Below are 21,213 nucleotides of genomic sequence, written 5' to 3'. Positions count from 1 at the left end.
ATGGAAAACTCATCTTCCTTTGTATATTCCATTGCCAATTTGTCTTACCTCGTAGGTATTTGGCTATTCATGCAATTCCCGGTTGCTCCCTTGGGCAGGAGCTTTGGGAATGAAGGAACAAGTCAATGATAAAGTCTTGATAAATGATAAATATTCAACAGATAAGCCCATCACTTCTTTGACTACTCATCCTATAGAGCACCTGCTCCTCTCCATTCTCCTCTTTGCAATGCCGTCTACCCAACAGAGTAGGGATGTCATCCATTGTCCACCCATGTGTGCCTGCTCCTACTGTGACCAACCCAAATGCTAGATTCTGTACCATGTGACACACCCCCACAACAGCTACAATCGAACCAGAAACAGTTACATAATTCAGACATGGCTAGGCCAGAGGCTGCACTGACTATCTCTCTAAACTTACTTATAAGCCCAAACAAGATCATCTAGTAACTGAATTAAAAAATGCAGAGAGAGCTCTTGGTGGAAAGACATTGAAAGAGATATATGGTGATGGTGAGTAGAAATGATGGCAGTCAGCCTTGACGTTAAAAGGGAACAAAGAAATTTCAGACAGCAAAAAAAAATAGGATTTCCTCATTTCCTTTCCTTCCTGAAGCCTAAGTTTTGAAATTTTTCTAGGTTCCTAGGTTTCCTAAGTGCATGTGTGTTCCTTCTATTAAGAAATGAGAAGAATGGGTTTTCTTTCCTAAGAAAACTTGAGTGAAACTCTAAGTAAAAAAAAAATTTTTTTTCTCCAATCCATTCCTAGGGCTTTGATTTGAGTGTTAATGGAGAGGTGACAGGTTTTAATATACTGTGAAAGTAATCCTCAAACTTCAGAGTGCTTATAATGCGCCAGAGTGCATATTTAAAGTGTAACTTCTGTGTCCTAACACAGATTGTTCTGACTCAGTAGATCTGATTAGTGAGTGTAAGTCAATGTATTGTTGCTGCAGATAATTCTGATACAAATGCTCTCTATAAAGAGGTTTCCAAATATATTTTGCCAAGAACCCCTTTTGGAAAAAGAACTCAGTAGCCCCTGGAAATCAAACTATTTTAAGAAAACAAATTAAAATGACCACAGTTACACGTAACGCTACTGCCTCTCCATCCCCTCATCTTTCCAGTACTCCTGCAGGAGTAGGCTTGGGGAGCGGAGGGTGGGGGAACTGTTTCTCCTACTTTGGAAAAACTTGCATCAAATTACTTCTTGTAAGTCGTATTTCATTAGGGAACTATTATATATCATACAGAACAAACATGACTTGCCCACATGATAATGTGATTTATGAGAAATAAATATTTGGTCTTAATTTCAAACATAAAACTCTCAAACCTGAAAAATTCCCTGAGTAATAAGGACCAGACTTACTACCTCTGTACACAAAACTCTTTCTCCTGAATATCATCTTATTTTTCTGTAGAAAAAAATAATAATTAAAAAAAAACTTGAAACACCAGACCCCTTCTTTTCTGGGTTAAAAAAGGGCCAAGGTGAGTCCAGGTATTTCTAACCAATGTTAACATTATTTGTCTTTTTTTTTTCCAGAACTTCCCTTGGACTTCAGCAACTCACTCTCTCTCTCCTCTCTTTCTCTCTCACTGCTTGCTTTCATGGTTTGTTCCATTGTTCTGCTACATGTTAAGGATAATTTTTTGCACTGATTTATTCAGTATGTCCCCTTTAGGCACATCTAAGCCACTATTTTTGCCTCTAATCTCACCTCTAAATGATCTGCTCATGCAGACATCAATGCAGTGACCTTCCAGGTCATACATCACCATGGACCCATGGAAATTCAAAGGAAAAGCACATCTCTGCCAGGGGGCCAGGAAATAATGATTCACAAAAATAAAACTAGGTCTTCAAAGTTGAGAAACCATACACACATAGAAATTCAAAGAATGCATGCCATTCACTTCCAAGCAGTTGCCCCGGACATGTTTCCTCCTATGACATAATCAATGATAATTAATACCTTCTTTATAAGATGCTATTGCTCTTTGTTTCCTGGAGTACAGTAAAAAAAAAATCAGAGGACATTATGACTCTCTCATTCACCTCCCTCATTCAGAATACTCTCATTCATCCAATAAATATTTACTGATGATTTTCTAAATGCCCAACCATGCCAAATGTATTAAAGATCTATACATGAACATGAATCTGCCATGACCAGTGAAAGAGAAGGACTTTAGACAATTGGCTAATCAGATCTATTCACATGTGATAAATAAGATGTAAGAACTGAACTCTTTGTTCTACGGATTAGCTTTTATGAAGATTTTCCCCATACCATTAAGGTTTCATGCTTGTTGCATTTTTTAAAACTATATCAGTGAAAAAATGTTGGAACTTAGAATCACAGACTCTGAGGGGGGCCTCTCATTAACAATCCACTGTGGAAGTTAAAGGAAACTTCCTTTTCTGTTTTAGAAGCTAACAGAATCTGAATTCTGCCTATAAAGGTTTTATATTCCCAGGTGACCAGATTGGTACTTCTGTGACAGCATCATAAGAGATAAAGGATGTAGAATCCTGCTAGTTGCAACCAAAACGTTAAATTTCAAGTGCCACTGAGACCTCCAAAGTACAAGAAAGCATGAAAACTGAAAATGGGCGATGTTTATGTAGCTTTGTCTGTACTTAGCTCAAGCAAGAGAGAAATTCCCACATATGCCCATAGTTTTCTACCTCAGTCTCTAGTTCATACAGCTGTACAGCTCAGGTTCGTTCTCCAAAGAACCCCTACTTCACATATCAGAACACCCTGCCCAGACTTCAGTCATCAGCCACCTGCTCCAATCACAAATCTTACTTGTTTCCCTCAGAAGAACCAAATAGCCTTTAATTGTTCCCAGGAAGAGGCTGCTTTATAAAATATCCACTCCTCTGCCATCCACATCTCCTCCCATTTTTCTTCCCAACCTCCACATCCCTTTCTTTCTAATTATCCCAAAGAGAAAGATTAAAAATTAATGTCCCAAGGATGGGAGTCAGAGATGTCATTACTTTGATTCACACACCAGACTTGGAAGAATTTGACCTAAGCTTTTATAGAAAAGTAATCTCAGATTTGGGATTTGGCAAACCTTAGATGGGATTTGGAAAAATCTTGGATCGGATTTAGAAAATCTTGACTAACTGGAACTTACCTCCAGGTAACCAGATACATTTAGCATTTAGACAAAAATGCAGGTTGCATTTGTGTTTTGGAATATTAAAAGCTTTTACTCAGGTGTTTCCTGGGAGTGCTAGAACAGCAGAGGAGGGGGTGGCAGTTGATGCCTCTGGTGCAACTGGGTAACACTTTCTATTTGTTAGGTTTTAGGGGAAAAAAGGTATTTGGGGGATGCTGACAAATATTTTGCTAAAAATGGAAACAGGCCAAATAAATTTGGGAACCTCTGACTAGCTTAATCCAGATATTCAGAGTCCTGTTGACTGTAATTTAGTATGCAGAATGCTGAAATCAATGTAGTTCTTACAGAATTGCAATGTAAAGAAAGATTTGATTATTTTTCATTTGTTTAATTTTTATTTAGACACTGATTTACAAAAGTTGTTGTTAATAGGGTTTCGGGCATATAATGCTCCCAGCTCCAATTCCACTACCAGTATCCACATCCCACAACCAGTGATCCCAGACTTTTTTTAAATGCCACCCCAACCTGACTCCTTGACAGACACACATTAATAATTATATAGTTTGATAATCCAGCATATCAACAAAAGTAAAGATAAAAACCATATTATCATATCAATAGATGCAGAGAAAGCATTTGACAAGATCCAACATCCTTTCATGATGAAAACCCTCGCCAAAATGGGGTTTGGAGGAACTTTCCTCAAGATAGTCGAAGCCATCTATCACAAGCCTACGGCAAGCATTATCCTCAATGGGGAAAAACTAAGGGCCTTTCCTCTGAGATCAGGCACAAGACAAGGATGCCCACTCTCACCACTCCTCTTCAATATAGTACTGGAAGTACTTGCGATAGCTATTAGACAAGAAAAAGAGATTAAGGGCATCCAGATAGGAAGGGAAGAAATCAAACTCTCACTATTTGCAGACGACATGATACTATATCTAGAGAAGCCTAAAACCTCTACTAAGAAACTCTTAGAAACAATAGACTTATACAGTAAAGTTGCAGGCTACAAAATCAATACCCAAAAATCCATGGCCTTCATATATGCAAACAATGAGGCAGAGGAAAGGGACATGAAAAAAGCAATCCCATTCACAATCGTGCCCCAGAAAATCAGGTACCTCGGAATCAGCTTAACCAAGGAAGTAAAAGACCTTTACAAAGAAAACTACATAACGCTACTCCATGAAATCAAAGAGGACATGAGGAAATGGAAACATATACCCTGCTCGTGGATAGGGAGAATCAATGTTGTCAAAATGGCAATACTCCCTAAAGCATTATACAGATTCAATGCGATCCCTATAAGTATACCCATGACATTCTTCAAAGAAATGGATCAAGCAATCCTAAAATTCATATGGAATAACAAACGTCCAAGGATAGCTAAAACAATTCTTGGGAAAAAGATGATGGGAGGCATCACCATCCCCAACCTCAAACTTTACTACAAAGCAGTAACAATTAAAACAGCATGGTACTGGAACAAAGGCAGAGCCGTAGACCAATGGAACAGGGTGGAATATCCCTACACACAACCCCAAATGTATGACCATCTAATCTTTGATAAGGGAGCAAGAGATGTGAAGTGGAGCAAGGAAAGCCTCTTTAACAAATGGTGCTGGCACAACTGGACAACCACATGCAAAAAAATGGGTTTAGACCTTGACCTGACACCATGCACAAAAGTCAGATCAAAATGGATTAAAGACCTCAACATTAGACCACAAACCATAAGGTACATTGAAGACAAGGTCGGCGAAACCCTCCACGATATTGAAGATAAAGGTATCTTCAAACGTGACACGGAACTAAGCAATCTAGTAAAAACAGAGATCAACAAATGGGACTACATTAAACTAAAAAGCTTCTGCACCGCAAGAGATACAGTGACCAGAATCCAAAGACTATCCACAGAATGGGAAAGGATATTTACACAATACCCATCAGATAAGGGGTTGATATCAATGGTATATAAAGCACTGGTTGAACTCTACAAGAAGAAAACATCCAACCCCATCAAAAAATGGGGCGAAGAAATGAACAGAAACTTTACCAAGGAAGAAATACGAATGGCCAAAAGGCACATGAAAAAGTGCTCTGCATCACTAATCATCAGAGAGATGCAGATCAAAACAACTTTGAGATACCACCTCACACCACAGAGACTAGCACACATCCAAAAGAACAAAAGCAACCGCTGTTGGAGAGGATGTGGGGAGAAAGGGACCCTTCTTCACTGCTGGTGGGAATGCCGACTGGTTCAGCCCTTCTGGAAAACAATATGGACGACTCTCAAAAAATTAGATATTGAATTCCCATTTGACCCAGCAATACCACTGCTGGGAATATATCCCAGAGAGGCAAAAAAGTACAATCGAAACAACATCTGCACATGTATGTTCATCGCAGCACTGTTTACAATAGCCAGAATCTGGAAAAAACCCGAATGCCCCAGAACGGATGACTGGTTGAGGAAACTTTGGTACATCTATACAATGGAATACTATGCAGCTGTTAGAAAAAAGGAGGTCAAGAATTTTGTAGTTAAGTGGATGGGCATGAAAAGTTTCATGCTGAGTGAAATGAGTCAGAAAGAGAGAGACAGACATAGAAAGATTGCACTCATCTATGGTATATAGAATAACAGAGTGGGAGACTAACACCCAAGAACTGTAGAAATAAGTACCAGGAGGTTGACTCCATGGCTTCGAGGCTGGCCTCACGTTCCGGGGAAAGGTCAACTCAGAGAAGCGATCACCAACTACATTGTAGTCGAAGGCCATGTGGGGGAAGGGAGTTGCGGGCTGAATGAGGGCTAGAGACTGAGCACAGCGGCCACTCAACACCTTTATTGCAAACCACAACAGCTAATTAGAGAGAGAAAACAGAAGGGAATGCCTTGCCACAGTGGCAGGGTGGGGTGGGGGGGAGATGGGATTGGGGAGGGTGGGAGGGACACTGGGTTCACGGGTGGTGGAGAATGGGCACTGGTGAAGGGATGGGTTCCAAACTTTGTATGAGGGAAGTATAAGCACAAAAGTGTATAAATCTGTAACTGTACCCTCACGGTGATTCTCTAATTAAAAATAAATAAATTAAAAAAATAAAAAAAAAATAATTATATAGTTTGGGCTCCCTGCTTACAGTAGTGTTGGCCTTAGTGGTTTATATCTACACAAATATCTCACCTCTCCACAATAGACAAGCCAAAGGTCCATGACCCTTGTTGCAATGTTACTTTCAGGTCACCTCTTCATGCTTCCCTCTATCCCCATGGTTCCATTTCTTTCCTTTCCTGGTATCTTTGTTTCTGTATTATAGAGCCAATGTTTTCCCCAACTTTAAAGCATTCCATGGCCTAGACATGTTATTCTGAAGATCACGGACTACTGGGAACATTCAGAATTTGCCCTTGTCCTTCTGAGTTACTTCTCTCGACATGAGATTCTCCAATTCCATTCAAGCTGCAGCAAATTGCATGATTTCATCATTCCTTGTTGACTGCATAGTGTTCCACTGTGTACATGTACCACACCTTCATTAGCCACTCTTCTGCCATTGGGCACCTGAATTACTTCCATATTCTTTCTGGTTATTGTGCTAAGTGCTTCATGAACACAGATATGCAGAGAACTTTCCTAATATGTTTTTTTTTAAAAAATTAAGCACTTATTTTAAACTATCAATGTAACTAAGACATGATACCTGGACTAAGAGAATTAACAATTTATAAATATAATTATGAAATAGTATAATGGACTTCCATAATGAAAGTACAAAAAAGGTTTTCTATTACATATAAATAGAGCAATAACAGCAGAGAGTGGAAGCAGTCCTATTTGGAATAGTTCTTAAAGGTAGAACTTTTAAAAGTAGGAACTTTCCAGATAGGAAAGTAAAGGATATCCTAGGCAAAGAATAATGAAAGCATATCAGTTTCCAAGAATATGTTTCACTATCAAGAGAATGTACTAAATAATAAAAATGAATGCAGAAATATAATATTTAAAGGCAAAATACGATTATTTTATCTGTAAGAATTTTTTTCTCTAGATGTGTGCAATTATTGTGGGAAATCGGCAAATAGGTTTTGATGATTCCATGATTTGTTTCTTTTTATTGACTATATTACTAACCTAGAAAAGTAGTTGTTCCTTTAGGAAGTAGTGCAGTAATAAAAGTTTAAGTTAGAAGAAGCTTTATATAACCTTAACTTCACTGGCAAAGTAAACTCAAGGGGACTAGCATACTTCACCTCTTACCCCTGCCCCTCATCCCCCGCCCCCCACCAAATACACCAGCTAAAGGATTTTGTCAAGTGAGGAAAGGAAAACAAATGACAAGAGTCACCATAGATATCAGTGGATATTTGCTCATTAAGTCCTGCATTAAATATTTCAAGTAAATTATAATACTCACCAAAGGCTTTATTATTACCACAACTTTCAAGCTGAATGAAAGACTATATAGAATAAAGTACCTAATGTATTAAGGATGTGAACTTGTGTCATTAGCAATATCAAACAAACTAGGCAACACTGCTACAAACAGCTTTAGAAAGTTTAAGACAGATGTGAATGGTGGAATGATACAGACTCAAAGGAATAAAAGATGTCTAAAGAGATTCAGTAAGCTAAAGGGGCTTTTTTATACACCAACCCAGGACCCCTATGTCAGATATCAGCTGGAAGGCTGACATTGATCCTGAGTTTCCTCACCTGGTCCCCTCACCTTCTGATGCATCCCATTTTATTCTAAACTGGAGTAAGAGCCTCTTTAAGATCTTTCTCTAATTCTGAAGCTCACTCCTTTCTTTACAACAACAGGATAAAATCCCAATTGTTCACATCAGTGGAGCAGTCTCCCCTTTCTTCTTCTATCAACCTCTTCATCTGTGCATTCTCTCACCCAATCAATATATACAAAGCACCTACCAGGCACCGGGCAGTGTGGTAAGTGTTGCTGGGAGAGCCAGGTCTGCCCTTGGGGAGTTTACTCTCTGTGTTGTTATGGGAAAACCCCTTAAGCCAATTTTCTCTCTCCTTGTGTACCAGTGTATTAGTTTGATGACCATAACATAATCACAAACTGGTGGCTCAGGTGAGAGAAGCTTATTTTGTCACTCTTCTGAAAGCTTCAAATTCAAGATTAAGGTATCAGCAGATGTGTTCTTGGTCACCTTCTTGCTGTGTCTTCACACAGGCCTTCCTCTGTTGCTTACTTATTGCTTGTATTGCTTTGTGTTTTAAGGATGTCAGTCATATAGGATTAGGATTCCACCATATGATCTTATTTAACCTTAGTGTTTAACTTCCATGAGGGCCCCATTTTCAAATATAGTTCATGGGGAGTCAGAGCTTCTGACATATGTATCTGGGGCAGGAGCCCACAATTCAGTTCACACTGTAAAACCACTAGGCCTCTCCCCAGTGTGCTCTTCACTGGAGCCTTTTCTAGGCAGAGCTCAAGCTCTTCCTCCTCCTGGGAAATCTCCAATCTCTCCAAACCAGGAAGATACTTACCTAATGTCACAGCCCCTGCTGCTAAGCTGCCTGAATATGACAAGACACTGGAGGTGACAAGAAATCAGGCACAGTATCTAAATTCATGATGATCGCAGAACCTCATGAAGTGGTGAGTAGACAGACAATAGGGACTCAATAAACACAACTGAATACGTGAAAAGGTAGACAAAAGAAAGGGAAAAAGGGGCTGGATCGATAGCACAGCGGGTAGGGCATTCGCCTTGCACTCGGCCTACACCGGTTCAATTCCTAGCATCCCATATGGTCCCCCAAGCACTGTCAGGAGTAATTCCTGAGTGCAGAGCCAGGAATAACCCCTGAGCATTGCCGGGTATGACCCAAAAAGCTAAAAAAAAAAAAAAAGAAAAAGAAAAAGAAAAGAAAAGAAAAAGAAAGGGGAAAAAGGTGATCAGAGTGATAACACATCTGGGAGGACAATGGCCTTGCACATGGCTGACCTGTGTTCAATCCCTGGCACCACATACTGAAAAACGAAACAAACAAACAAAAAAAACCTTAAGGGTGAAAATTAAAATCACTTTTTGCAGAAATGTATCCAGACTTTGCATTAGGTTACTGGCATTGGGTCACCCCAGATGGGAAAAGGTGTTGTTCCTCCATCTATTCCCCCTGGTGACTCAGTGGCTGCTATCTTCCAGAGGCCATTGGACAGTCAGGTATGGGCCTGCAGTGATGAGACACTCAGGGCCTCATGGGATGGGAGTGGAGCTGGCCCTTGTCCTCCCCCACCCCAGCGAGACCCCCAAGTCACCACCCACAAACGGCCATTCTGGCTACTGATTAAGCAGCTTAATGACCATGATCCCAGAGACACAGAAACAAATCTCAGAACCCAGTGGCTTTTGGCAGAAATCCCTCCAGATTTAATTATTAAAATTTCAGAATTCCAAAACCGCATGGCCACACAACATCATATGCTATTCATAATCAGCAATAGAAAACAAATTGTCTAATGTTGTCTTTTCAGCAGGTCTGAGTGTTGGGGGGGGGGGGGAAATCCCAAATAATAAGGGTGGGTCTGGTGTTGGAATAGTGAATGCATTTAAAGTACAGAGAGAGTAATGTGGAAATCATCTGCCACACAGGTTAGGGAGAGGGTGTGGGATAGGGGAGGTGCTGTGTTTTTTTGGTGGTGGAAAATGTGTACCGGTGAAGGGATGGGTGTTTCATCATTGTATGACCGAGACTTAAACCTGAAAGCTTTGTAACCATTCTCACGGTGATTCAATAAATAAATTTATATATATATATATATATATATACATATACATATATATATATACATATATATATATGGTGAAAATCACAGCAGGACTCTGGGAAGATTAATACATCCAGGTATGGAGCAAGGATTGAAGGAGAAGTGAAATCAGAGCCCACCAGGATGTCTTGCCATGAGTCAATCCCTGGGACCGAAACAGGGCTGGTAGTCAAGATGAAAAGAAAGTAGAAACATAGATAAAGACATGGTGGACTTGAAGGATGCTGGGGAGAGAGTTGGATGGTTGTGATCTGCCCCCACTGGTGACAGGGAAGTCAGGGATGCTATTAATAAAAACCAAGAGGCTGATGGGACAAGAATGATAATCATCTGTCCCCCCTCTTCGAGGGCAGGATTTGGCAATTCAGAGCAGTTCAGCCAACCCTGAAAATTTTAATTACACCAAGCCCGAGTTCACCCTCTCCAAAGTCATTTTTAAAACTGTCTCCGGGAGACTTTCCTGCTGAGAGATTGACAAGCAGGAGAATATTCACATTGAACCAGCTTTGTCACCACTCAGTCGTCATGTCTCTTAAAAATCCTGGAGCCGGTCTCTTTTCATAGTGCTCCTGTGCAAGGTAAAGCTCTGTCCAGAGTGTGGAAAGGACAAACTTTAAGAGGAATCGGGAAAAATCAATCCAAAAGTCATTCTCTGGATCAATAGATGTCTGTTAGGGAAATTTTCCCTCTCCCTTCTCTGACAATGAAGTGGGTTCTTAGGGCCCTGAACAAAACTTACTGATGAAATTTCTCACCGAGCAATTCGCAGCCCCCACCTTTCTGGGTTTCTCCTGATTTCAGCCCACAGTGCTGAGAGCAGCCACATCGACATCTAAAGCAAGTCATTGCCCTTTCCCACGGCCACCAGCTTCTCATCACTGATTCTCAGCTCGAAGGACTCCTGCTAAGAGGCACCCCTAAAACTTGCCCTGCTCCCTAAAACTCACCCTCCTGGAAACAAGAAAGTTTACCACCAGTGACTGGCGTGGTGGCTGTTTGATTGGTATGGTGGCATGAAGAACCAGCATGAAAGTGTGTGGAGCTGTCAACTTAGAAATGGTACTTTACCGGATGTAAGTGATATCTCAATAAAGAGGAAATTAAAAACTAATTATTACTATGAAATGCACCATCTCTTTGCACATTACACCACTTGCCCTATTTATTTTCCTTAGAGTACAGCACATTGTCTGCAAATAGACAGGATTGTGGTCTGCCTGTCATTTACTGTCCAGAGAGGCCCTGGCCAATATAGCAGCCAGTAGCCACATGGGTCTATTTAAGTTGAAATTAATTAAAACTAAATACAATTTAAAATTAAGGTTACGCTAGCCATATTTCAGGGGCTCTGTGGCTAAATATAGCTAGAGGCAACTAATTTGTACAGGGCATGAATAGAACATCTCCATCCTTTCAGAAAGTTGTATGGGACAGCACTGCTTTAAAGTGTAAGCTTTGGGAAAGAGGAGGCCTCATTCATCTATTTTAATCTCATAAATACTTTTTGAAATAATGAATAAAAGAATTTTGTAATACCAAAAAAATTACAGGATAAAAACCTGGAAACATACCAAATATACATTTTAAAGACACTGATTAGAGAAATAGTATAGTGGTTAGGATGCTTGATTTGCATACATTTAACTCTGGTTTGATCCCCAGCACCCCATATGGACACCCCTAAGCCCAGTCAGGAGTGATTCCCGAGTACAGGGCCAGTGATTCTTGAGTACAGCTGGGCTGGGTGTTTCCAAAACTACCTTCCAATTTTTTAATTAATAAAATAAAAAGAATTGGTTAAATAAAATTTCATGTATTTTAGATACATTATTACTTAATGACTGACTCTCCAGTCAGCAAGCAGCACAAAGTTGGTATTCTATGACTCAGACATATAAGCACATTATATTATCTGAAAAGACACACTTCTTAAAAACACATAAAGTATGATTCCTTTTTTATTAAGAAATACAAACCAAAGTAGTCAGGAATGATATATGCCAGATTGATAATAACCATCAACACTGCTGGATAGAATTAAAGAAAGGAGGAATGTATACTCATGCTTTCTCCTGTAACATTTGAACATAAAATGAGTATGTAGTACTTGAGAACCTTGTTTTAAAGACCTGAAACAAAATCACACACAATCCTCTAAGAACAAAATGAGGAGATGGATCCCTATTGCAAATCATTCTGAAATACATAGACATTTCTTAAATAAGCACCAAGAACCAAATTTCCTGCTGACTTCATTTCACTTATTCTTAATATTGTCTCCTTATTAAATAACATTGCCCCATGCCAAAAATGTGGACACTAAAGATGAGAGCAGTGAGGTTTTTAGCTTGCACATAGCATAACTGGCATTGAAACCCAGTTCTCTGATTTTATACCTCATGACACTCTTTCCTGCAGAAAGCACAAGTACAGACACCCCAACTGAACAAGTATGGTTCAGCTGGTCCCAGATGAACTCTCAACTTCATCTCTAAGGAGCCACAAACAAGGGATCGGCTCTAGTCAGTACACGGCAGCAACTCAGTCTTAAAGGGGGTAACTGCTTCTGCTACTCAGGCGAATAGGAAATGTAGCAAAAAATGAAGCTAGCTTCTTTCTCTCTCTGCCTTGTCTCTCTGTCCCATAATTTCCATTGCACTGAATAACAACTGAAACACACACACACACACACACACACACACACACACACACACCACAGTGATGCCACTGGATCTGGTGCCAATGAACGCTCGGTAACTTAAGCATGCTGGTGGAGACTTCCCAGCTCCCCAGCAGATGCCTCGACTGTGCCTTTGTTGGCTTCTCTGTCAATCCCCCCTGAAGAGGACTTTTCAGCTCACCCGAAGTAGCTAAGCCAAAACACTGCAGAGGCGCCTTTCAGCTCTGTGGACAAGACATTCCGGGCTGAATGCCGGGAGGCTTGTTTAGCTTCACACTTGACGCAAATGGGGTGTGTGTTTACCCACAAACACACACAGGCACACACCAACAGAAGCTGCTACCGCCAACAGAAGCCACTCGCAGGGGCGCGTGTCTAGAAACCCAGAACCGGTACTCGAGCAACAGAACTCCGACGTGGTGCAGCGAGATCAGGAAAAACAGTCTCATTCCTCCCAAGCAAAGTTTCAACCACGGCCCGGAAAATTCAGTAGGAGATGAAATGTAATACTCTATTAAGCCTTATTTTGCCAGCACAAGTGAGAGCTCATTCAAGCATGGAGAGTCATTAAAATGGATCTTACATATATCATTATAAATTTAATAATCACCATGACGGCTAGAGTTCAAGTTAAAATGAATGTCAGCTGAGCATGACCAATTGATGTTACCCCAGCTGCTGCAGAGTCTCACTTGGGGTTATATTCTACTTGCAAAGACGCCACAGTACATGTGGACCCAATGCAGCCAGAGCCAAGAACAGATGGGTAATGCAGACATCTACACCTAGCCAAGGAGAGGCCATCGTAATTGCATATTATCTCAGTGTACCAGCCCAATTAAAATTTTCTACAGTGTCAGAGGTCCCAAATGTTCCTCCACTAAGTGTCTGTATACCATAAACTTGGCCAGCACTTAGTAAAATACAGTCAATCCCGGGGTCTGCTCACGACAATTAGCGATTTCTTTCTTATGTCTCAGAAAGCTCCTACAGGCTTAGACGCAGGCAGGTCTAGCAAGCTCTTCTCCAAACAAAGCACATGTTCCAAACCAAATCTCACTCATTTGGGCACCTAAGAAAGTAGACTTTCTTCCTGCATTATAAAAGAGCACTTTCGACTACGGAAATTTGATCTTATTTGTCAGCAACAGCATCAGATCTATGTTTTCACATGTGACTTATTTCCATATATTTTATCCTCTGGAAATCAGAATAAAACCCAAAGTTCTTTCTCCTTCTCCTCCCTCCCTCTCTCCTACCCATCCATACAGCCATTAAAAATTCTAAGGACTGGTAAAGCTAGTTTTCACCTCTGCATACATTTCACAGGACAGAGATGATCTAGGAGACTCCCAGGAGAGAAGCAAACTCCCCTGTACTCCACACACCCAGAGAGAGAATGCCAGATTTTTTTCTCTCTTTTACCATCCACAATATTTAAAATGAAATATCAGAAATTAGTTGCAGGTTAGCAGAGACTCTGGCTGAGCTTAAGGTGCATTTAGCCCTTGCTGTGCCCAGGTCCTAGCCATTCCCGCTAGAGAGAGGAGTGGCTCTCCAGCCATCATCACTTCAACCACTTTCCTAGACCACCAGCCACTCAGGGCTGCTACCAATGTGCCTGGCTTTTAAAGCCAAGTTGAACTTTAACTGGTAAACATAGATCCAGGGCCGACAGCCGCTTTCAGACCGATGACAGCAAATGACCTACACCCAACGGGTCCTTTGAAACAGCTTTGACATGCTCACAGATGGGGCCAGAGAGTGGAGCAGGATATGTTTTTAGATCCATACACAGAAGCACCACATGGAGAATAAGGCAAATAAAACCAGGACTGTCAGGGGCACCATTTCCCAAAAGGGTCAAGAGGCCTGTGATGCCCCAAGAAGGCCTCAGGATACACAAGCTCCTGTCCGACTTAGAGGACACCAACACTTTTTGTGAACTTCCAAGCAAAAAGCAGACCAAGTCCTGCCTCTCTGGCTCCTCAGCCTGAATGCCATTTTCCTTCCTTCTCTCTACCCTGGCCCACCAACCAGCCAAAGTTTCAAAGCCAGCAAGCACGCCACTCCTTAACCAGAGAGTCACAAGTCTCGTTGACAACGACCATCATCCAACCATCACCTGTGCGCACTCCCCGACGCTGTGAACCAAGAGTCACGTCACTTACCCTCTTTTGATCTTCCAGTCCATGGGTAACCAGTTTTCTCTTCTGTTGGCCGGATTCAGCAACGGATTCCATTTCCCGGGAGTAAAATCCCCTCTGTCCTTCAGCGAGGCGTCCAAGTGCCCAGAGAAAGAGGCTCATGCACGCCACAGACGTGGCTCCCGCCAGCCCAGGGCTCCACGCTGCCTCTTCACACGTGCTCCTGACTTCGGAACTTCTGCTCAGGAGCTCCACTGGCCATTGCTGCCTTTGCCCTGGGGGCGGCTGCCTCCGGCATCCTGACACCTGGGACTTGGGGTTTCACTTCAGTTCCAACACTGCTTCTTGAGAGCCCAGGGGGGCCAATCTGGGCGAAGACGAGTCCATATCCTGGGGTCTGGGCCACATTCCTGCCCCAGAAACCCTTTCTTTCACTGGCTCCTTGGCACAGACAATTTATATGTCAATAACAGTATAAGTGGGCATTTAATCCACAGAGCTGATAGCATCCACATCCCTCTTCGGCAGCCCCCGACTCCCATAAATCACCACAAAGACTGCTGGCAAACACTGCCCCTCATGGCTCGTGGGCGCAGTCATCACCCAGCCGGTTCCCGACCCGGGCTGCCATCCTCCTTCCTGGAGCAAGACCCATACCTGTGGAGAAGACGAGCCGCTGTCAGATGTGTCTTTGGAGAATCAGTACAGGCTGGAGCTGGCTTGCCTGCCATCTGGATTCCAGACCACGCAGCAGCCCACGATCTTCCTTAAACCCCCACCCCCACCCCCACCCCCAGTATACTCCGAGCCTATGCATGGACAAACACCCAGGGGAAGTTTACGAGCTCCCAGCGAACCCTGTGTTCCAAATAAGCATGCTGCTGCCAGAAATGAGTTCTCTTGCAACCTAAGGGGGCTTCTTCATCCTCCTCGTCAGCACAGGAACCAGACACTCAGGTAGGATAAGCGAGGGAAGCGATGGTGTGGGAAGCAAAAAAGGCATCAAGCATCCACCTCCCTCCCCCAGCTCCAATCTCAGCTGCGCAGACAGCATGTGGCACATGAGCCACAGCGGCCACTGGGGAAGAGGTGGAGGTCAGTGTGGATCGGCCGAGAGAGGAAAGGCAACTTTCCAGGAAGCCCCAGTCCCTGCCTTGGAACCTGCAGGCAGTGCAGGCACCCAGTCATCTCCTGGCTGACGTCAGAGGAGCTCAGAGGGACAGGGAGGGAGGGAGAAGGAGGGTCCTCACATCGAGGAAAGCATTTTGCATGGTATACACTCTCACACAACAGTCTGAGCAGCGGCATCATATTTGAGAGTCCCCATGAAGAGTCCCCAATACAATTATGAATGTCTCAGTCTATTGCACCAGCACCACCAGGAAAGAAAGAAACCAAGTGTATGAGTGGTGGTGGCGGTGGTGTGGGTAAGCCCCTTGCTAAGAAGGCAGTAATCTCTGCCAGCGTTTCTAATCAACGCACTGGCCATTCTCCAATTCGGGCCACACCAGCCTCCGGGAGAGCTGGGGCCAGATCCGGCCACTGTGGGCATGAGACAGAAGCCCTCAGACCCTCGCTGCAGCTGTCCTGACCGGTGGCTACTTTGGAAAGAGGCCGAAGGCATCCCCCATGACAAAAGGCTTCCGCAGGACTCCACACCAACACAGGTTACAGGAAAGAGATGCTGGGACACAAAGGGCTTCTAAAGGAAGGAGAGGAGAAACATTTCTCTTGGGAAATGCTTGTCCGGCACCACAAAACCCACAGCCAGAACACACTTCTTCCAGGGACAGTGGTTCTGAATTGTTTAACAATTTATTAAACAATCTTTTAAAGCAGCATGTCCAGAAAAGGGGGTTCCCATTCACCCCCAGCGGCCTGGGACTGACATTAAGGCAGCGTGAGTGAAACTCTATGGGCTGAGGAAGTGCAGAGCTGCCATAGAGCAGGGACCAGGGACCCACTCATTGGTCTCTCGCACCATCTTCATTGCCCACTCAATTCCAGATCTGTGCCTTTTAGTTCCAGATCACATATAAATGGACCCACTGGCTCCAACAACTACCTTTTTCTGAATCTGAAACCTCAAAGTGGAGGACTCAACAGGGTCTTCATCTGCCTCTCAACCAGCACCTCAACCCTTCAGTGACCTTAAAAGCAAGTACCTTAATCTCTCTGTACTCTCAACTATCAAGTGGGAATAGTGAAAGCATTTAAGAGGGGAAAGATCTGGCCACCTACTGAGAGTAGGTGATCAAAACTAAAATATCTGGGTCAGGGTGATGGCTCAAAAGGCTGTGGCAAGTACTTTACATAGGGGAAACCTGGTCCCAATGCTTGGTACTGCATGGCCGCCAGCAGTGCTGGGAGTGGCCCCTGAGGACATAAAATGTCATAAAATAAAACTAAAAATCTGCTAGTAAGTATGAAGTGCTTGTGGTATGCTGCATTCTGTTTAGATTTGTTGGAGTCATTATCCAACAAACCTGCTAAGGGCTTGCTATGTGCCAGTGACCGTGCTTGACAATTAGGGTTCTTATTCCTTGTTAGAGATGAGACAGGCAAGGTCAGGCAGGCTGAGTAACATGCCTGAAGTCACACAGCTAGGAGGCTTTGGGCTGCGAATTGGAGGACTAACTTTGAAGACCTGGTGTCTGCCCTTGTCTCCCTGGCACTATCTCCTTGTCTTTTCACTATCAGCCTGGGTTCGGTCCACCCTTTTCACAGCACCTGGCTGTTCTTGTGAATCATCAGGAGAGGAAAAAAAAAAGACAATGCCAAAGGTCCTCCCTCATGGAAAAGACTTCTCCAGCAAGAGGAGCGAGGGGGTGGGCTTTTGCTCTGTGATTGCTCCAGTATCTGGAAACAATTCTGCACTCTATGCCAGGCCTCTGGCTCTCTCCTGGGTGAGTCCCTGTCACATCCCATCATGCCAGCCATCGCGAAAGCACCCAGTGCACATGAGGACAGACATCCTCACCACGGAAATGCCTCCCCAGCAGCAGGGAGTGGGAGGAGCTCCAACACCTCCTGCAAGCCTTTTGTTTCGGGAAGTTGGTCTCCAGCAGTTTGGGAGCGAAGTCTGGACTCACGCGAGAGCCAGGGTGCGTGGGGGCTACCCCAGGAAGCAAGAAGCAAAGCTGCTGTCAGCTAGCAGCTGTCCAATGTGTTTTCTGAAGGGGCCGCGGGTAAAGGGGGTAAAGGACTCAAGGGCACTAGCCCTGAGGTGAAAATGCTGGTTTCTCGCTGCCCAGGGAAAGCCACGAAGTTCAAATGTACTTGGATTTAAAAATAAATAAACAAGCAAGAAGAATTAAAAGGCAGGACTAAGAGAACATTTTGCTGGATTGCTGAAAAGCCAGCACACTCGCTGAACTGTATCAGCAGCTTCTCCTTCATATGTTGTAAGTATGGCCGGACCAGGACAAGGGAATGGGGTGAAGGAGAGTGGAGTAAAATGGATCAGACTGAGAGAACCATTGTAGACTAGCTCTGACTGCGTTGAATCTGAAGACAAGTCCTGTTAGAGAAAAGACCTCCTGAACTGCTCATGTGGCCCAAATAGTGCCCAGGAAGTTTTAATGTCCCATTTCACATCTCCCCAAACCCTCCCTGCATTCTGAGCAAAAAAATTACTGTCTCTTAATGTCTTTTGTTGGCACAGTCCAGGATATGGTGAGCCTGGAAAAGGGCTAGAAACTGATGTAGGATGTCCTCCACAGAGGTTTATGTGGTTCCTATCCTGCAGGGGTCCATTCTCTTGCTGTTTTGAGATTCCCAGTGTTCAATGAATGACAGGCTGGGCCTATCCAAGCAGAAAACCCTCCCTCCTTCAGTCTGGGTTTGGGGATTGTGTCTCCATTTTCTATATTAAGGGAAAACATCTTTCTAAAATTCGCCAAAGTTTTCAAAATTGGCCAAAGTCGCTTTTGACCTTCTCGCTTCTCTCCACCTCTCCAGCTGCTACTGTGTTCTCTCAAACCTACCTCCCCTCCCTGGCTTCAAAACTGTGGGAGTGGATTCAAAACCGAGTTAAAGGCCAAGGGTGAGGGGTAAAAAGGAAGCTTGGCCTGTTTCTTGTTATAACTGGAGTTAAGCTCCTGAAATCAGGGTGCATCCGTCTTTTCAGGGAGCTAATTAACACTCATTACCCGCACAGCATTTTTAATTAGTCTTCGATGCCAATAGGGGAAACAGAGGCGCATCTTGGAAAACCCAGTCCGCCGTTAATTAATCAATAAATAAGTTACAGAGGGTGTAAGAAAGAGAGCCAGGGGAGGCACGGTGATTTCCTGGCAGAATTTATAATTTGGGGGGCCTTTTGCCTCCTCAAGGAAGTCCACGTGAGGCCGGTCACTTGTGCTAAGTCAGCCGCCAGGGAAAGCTGACCGGGCCAGCAGCCCCGGCGCCTTGATTTGCGCGAGGCAAGCTAGCTGAGCGTGCAGCATCCGCCTCTTCTCAGAAGCAAAGAAAGGCTCACACACAAAAAATAAGTCACTAGGGCCCCAGCTGGGCGGCTTGAGCTGTCTGCTGCTGCTGCCGCCGCCGCCGCCGCCAGGGTCCCTTTACCGGCAAGAAAGGAGCCGGCTCAGCAGAGCGCACGTCCCGGGAGGAGCCGGGACTCCCGAGACCAGGGCCTCCCCTCCCCACCGCTTCCCCCTCCCTCCACCCGAGCGTGGGAGAGAGCTGAGAAAGAACCGCGAGGCCGGCCTCGCTGCCCCCAGCCTGGATCCACCGACACAGACGCGCGCACGGACGTGGAGAGATGCAGACCGTGATGAGACTCAGCCGTAGCAGATACTCACAGAAACACACACAGACTTAAACGCCCCGGATACGGATATCCACAGAAGCTCAGCTCACACAAGAGCGTGCAGGGCCCCCGGCCCAGAGGGGCTCAGGCAGTTAACCAAACCTTCTACCAGCAGAGACAGATTAACAGGGCATAGAGAGAATGCACACACGCACACACGCGCGCGCACATGCACGAAGCAGAGACACGCTAAGGAGAACAGAAACAGCCGGCGGGAGGATCAGCGAGCTACTCAGACACAAGACATCAGCACCCGAGGGGGGCGTTCACAAACACCCACGCCGACCGCAAACACAGAGGGACCCAAGCGTGGAGATACACCCCGAGTCAGCATCACACAGACGGGGGCGGGGAGGACGGGCGCAAACACCGCCCGGCAAACAGAAAACCCCCGAAACACAAGGAGATGCCCCCAGCCTCGGGCATGCATCTTTGAAGAGACACACACCCACTCGCGGGGAGGCTGGGGAAAGTGCACCCCGGAGCTCGCACCCCCGCGCCTCGGACCTCAGTGCAGCGCTCCCCAGCCGGAATCAGCGGCCGGGAAAGACTTTGCCGGAGAAATCCCCGAAGCTCCCCGCTCGTCTAGGGTAGCTTTGAAGACCCTCCCAGGGTTTGCTTGCGAGATGGGTCGGGTTTGGAGGCGCCAGAGCTCCTCTGGGGTCCCGGAACGGAGGGTACCCACCCTCCACACTCACACACGCGCGCGCACACACGCACATACACACAAACACACCGGGCCGCCCTGTGCGCGGAGCCAGCCTGCCTCCAAGCCGGCAGTCCCCGCCCTACCCGGCCCCCCCCGCCCCGGATCCTAGCAGGGAGCATCCCTAAGTCCTCTCCTCCTTGCCTGTCCCGCTGTGGGGCAAACTTTCTCCCGGCTGGTCCAGGCGCAGGGCAGCCGGGGAAAGTCTTCCCCAGAGGAGGCGGCGGTCTGGGGGCTCCTACCTGCGCCCACGCGGCTTAGCAAAGCTGCCGCCTCCAGCTGGTCTTGCACTGCGCTCCGGCCCGCGCTCCTCAGCCGCTGCCGCTGCCGCCGCTGCCGCTCCTTGCCCTCCCGTTACCCGGGAAACCGCCTCCTCCTCCCTCCTGCCAGCCAACCAGCATCCTTCACATGGCGCCTCGCAACCAATGGACGACTTCGTCATCCCGGTCCCCTTCCAGGGTCCGGAGCCCTTTCCCAGGCTAGGGGACCAGAGTGGGAAGCAGGAGTGTTGTCTCCGGAGATGCTGGCACCCCATGGCGTGTTCCGTTGGAAGGGTGTGTGTGTATGTTTGTGTGTGTGTGTGTGTGTGTGTGTGTGTGTTCAGAGTGAGTCGTCGAGTTCCTTCCTCCACTGGACAAATGAACAGGGAGGCCCACATTATCCCTTGAGAACCTGAATTACATGATGCCCTTAGCACACCTCCATCAGCTTTCTACAAAATCTAGAAATCCTTGGACCGGTTTCTATCTGATCGCTGTCCAGCCTTGAGAACATCTTTCTCAGTGGGGTGCTCACATTCTCCCAAGGCAGTGCTTCCCTCTTTTGGATCCAGGGCTAGGAACACAGAGCTGAAACTTGCCTCCATACCAAGATTATTGTTCTGCTTTATTGGCTAAGA

At 45.1% G+C, this 21,213-nt stretch overlaps 1 protein-coding gene across 1 annotated transcript in view; it reads right to left on the bottom strand.

The window, feature by feature from the left end:
* NAV2 (neuron navigator 2) overlaps positions 1–20,669 on the bottom strand; it is an 822,512-nt gene extending 801,843 nt beyond the window's left edge. The window contains exons 1-2 of the mRNA XM_055141684.1: positions 20,558–20,669; positions 14,821–15,453 (exon numbers count right to left, since the gene is read on the bottom strand). Of these exons, the coding sequence (XP_054997659.1) occupies positions 14,821–14,958 (138 nt within the window). The 5' untranslated portion in view covers positions 14,959–15,453; positions 20,558–20,669. The remainder of the gene's footprint in view (positions 1–14,820; positions 15,454–20,557) is intronic.
* Positions 20,670–21,213: the final 544 nt, after the last annotated feature.

The sequence above is a fragment of the Sorex araneus genome, chromosome 6 (genome assembly GCF_027595985.1).
Source record: "Sorex araneus isolate mSorAra2 chromosome 6, mSorAra2.pri, whole genome shotgun sequence".
NCBI classification, from domain to species: domain Eukaryota; kingdom Metazoa; phylum Chordata; class Mammalia; order Eulipotyphla; family Soricidae; genus Sorex; species Sorex araneus.
The sequence above is the reverse complement of the archived record's forward strand: the minus strand, read 5'-3'. Positions and strand labels throughout refer to the sequence as shown.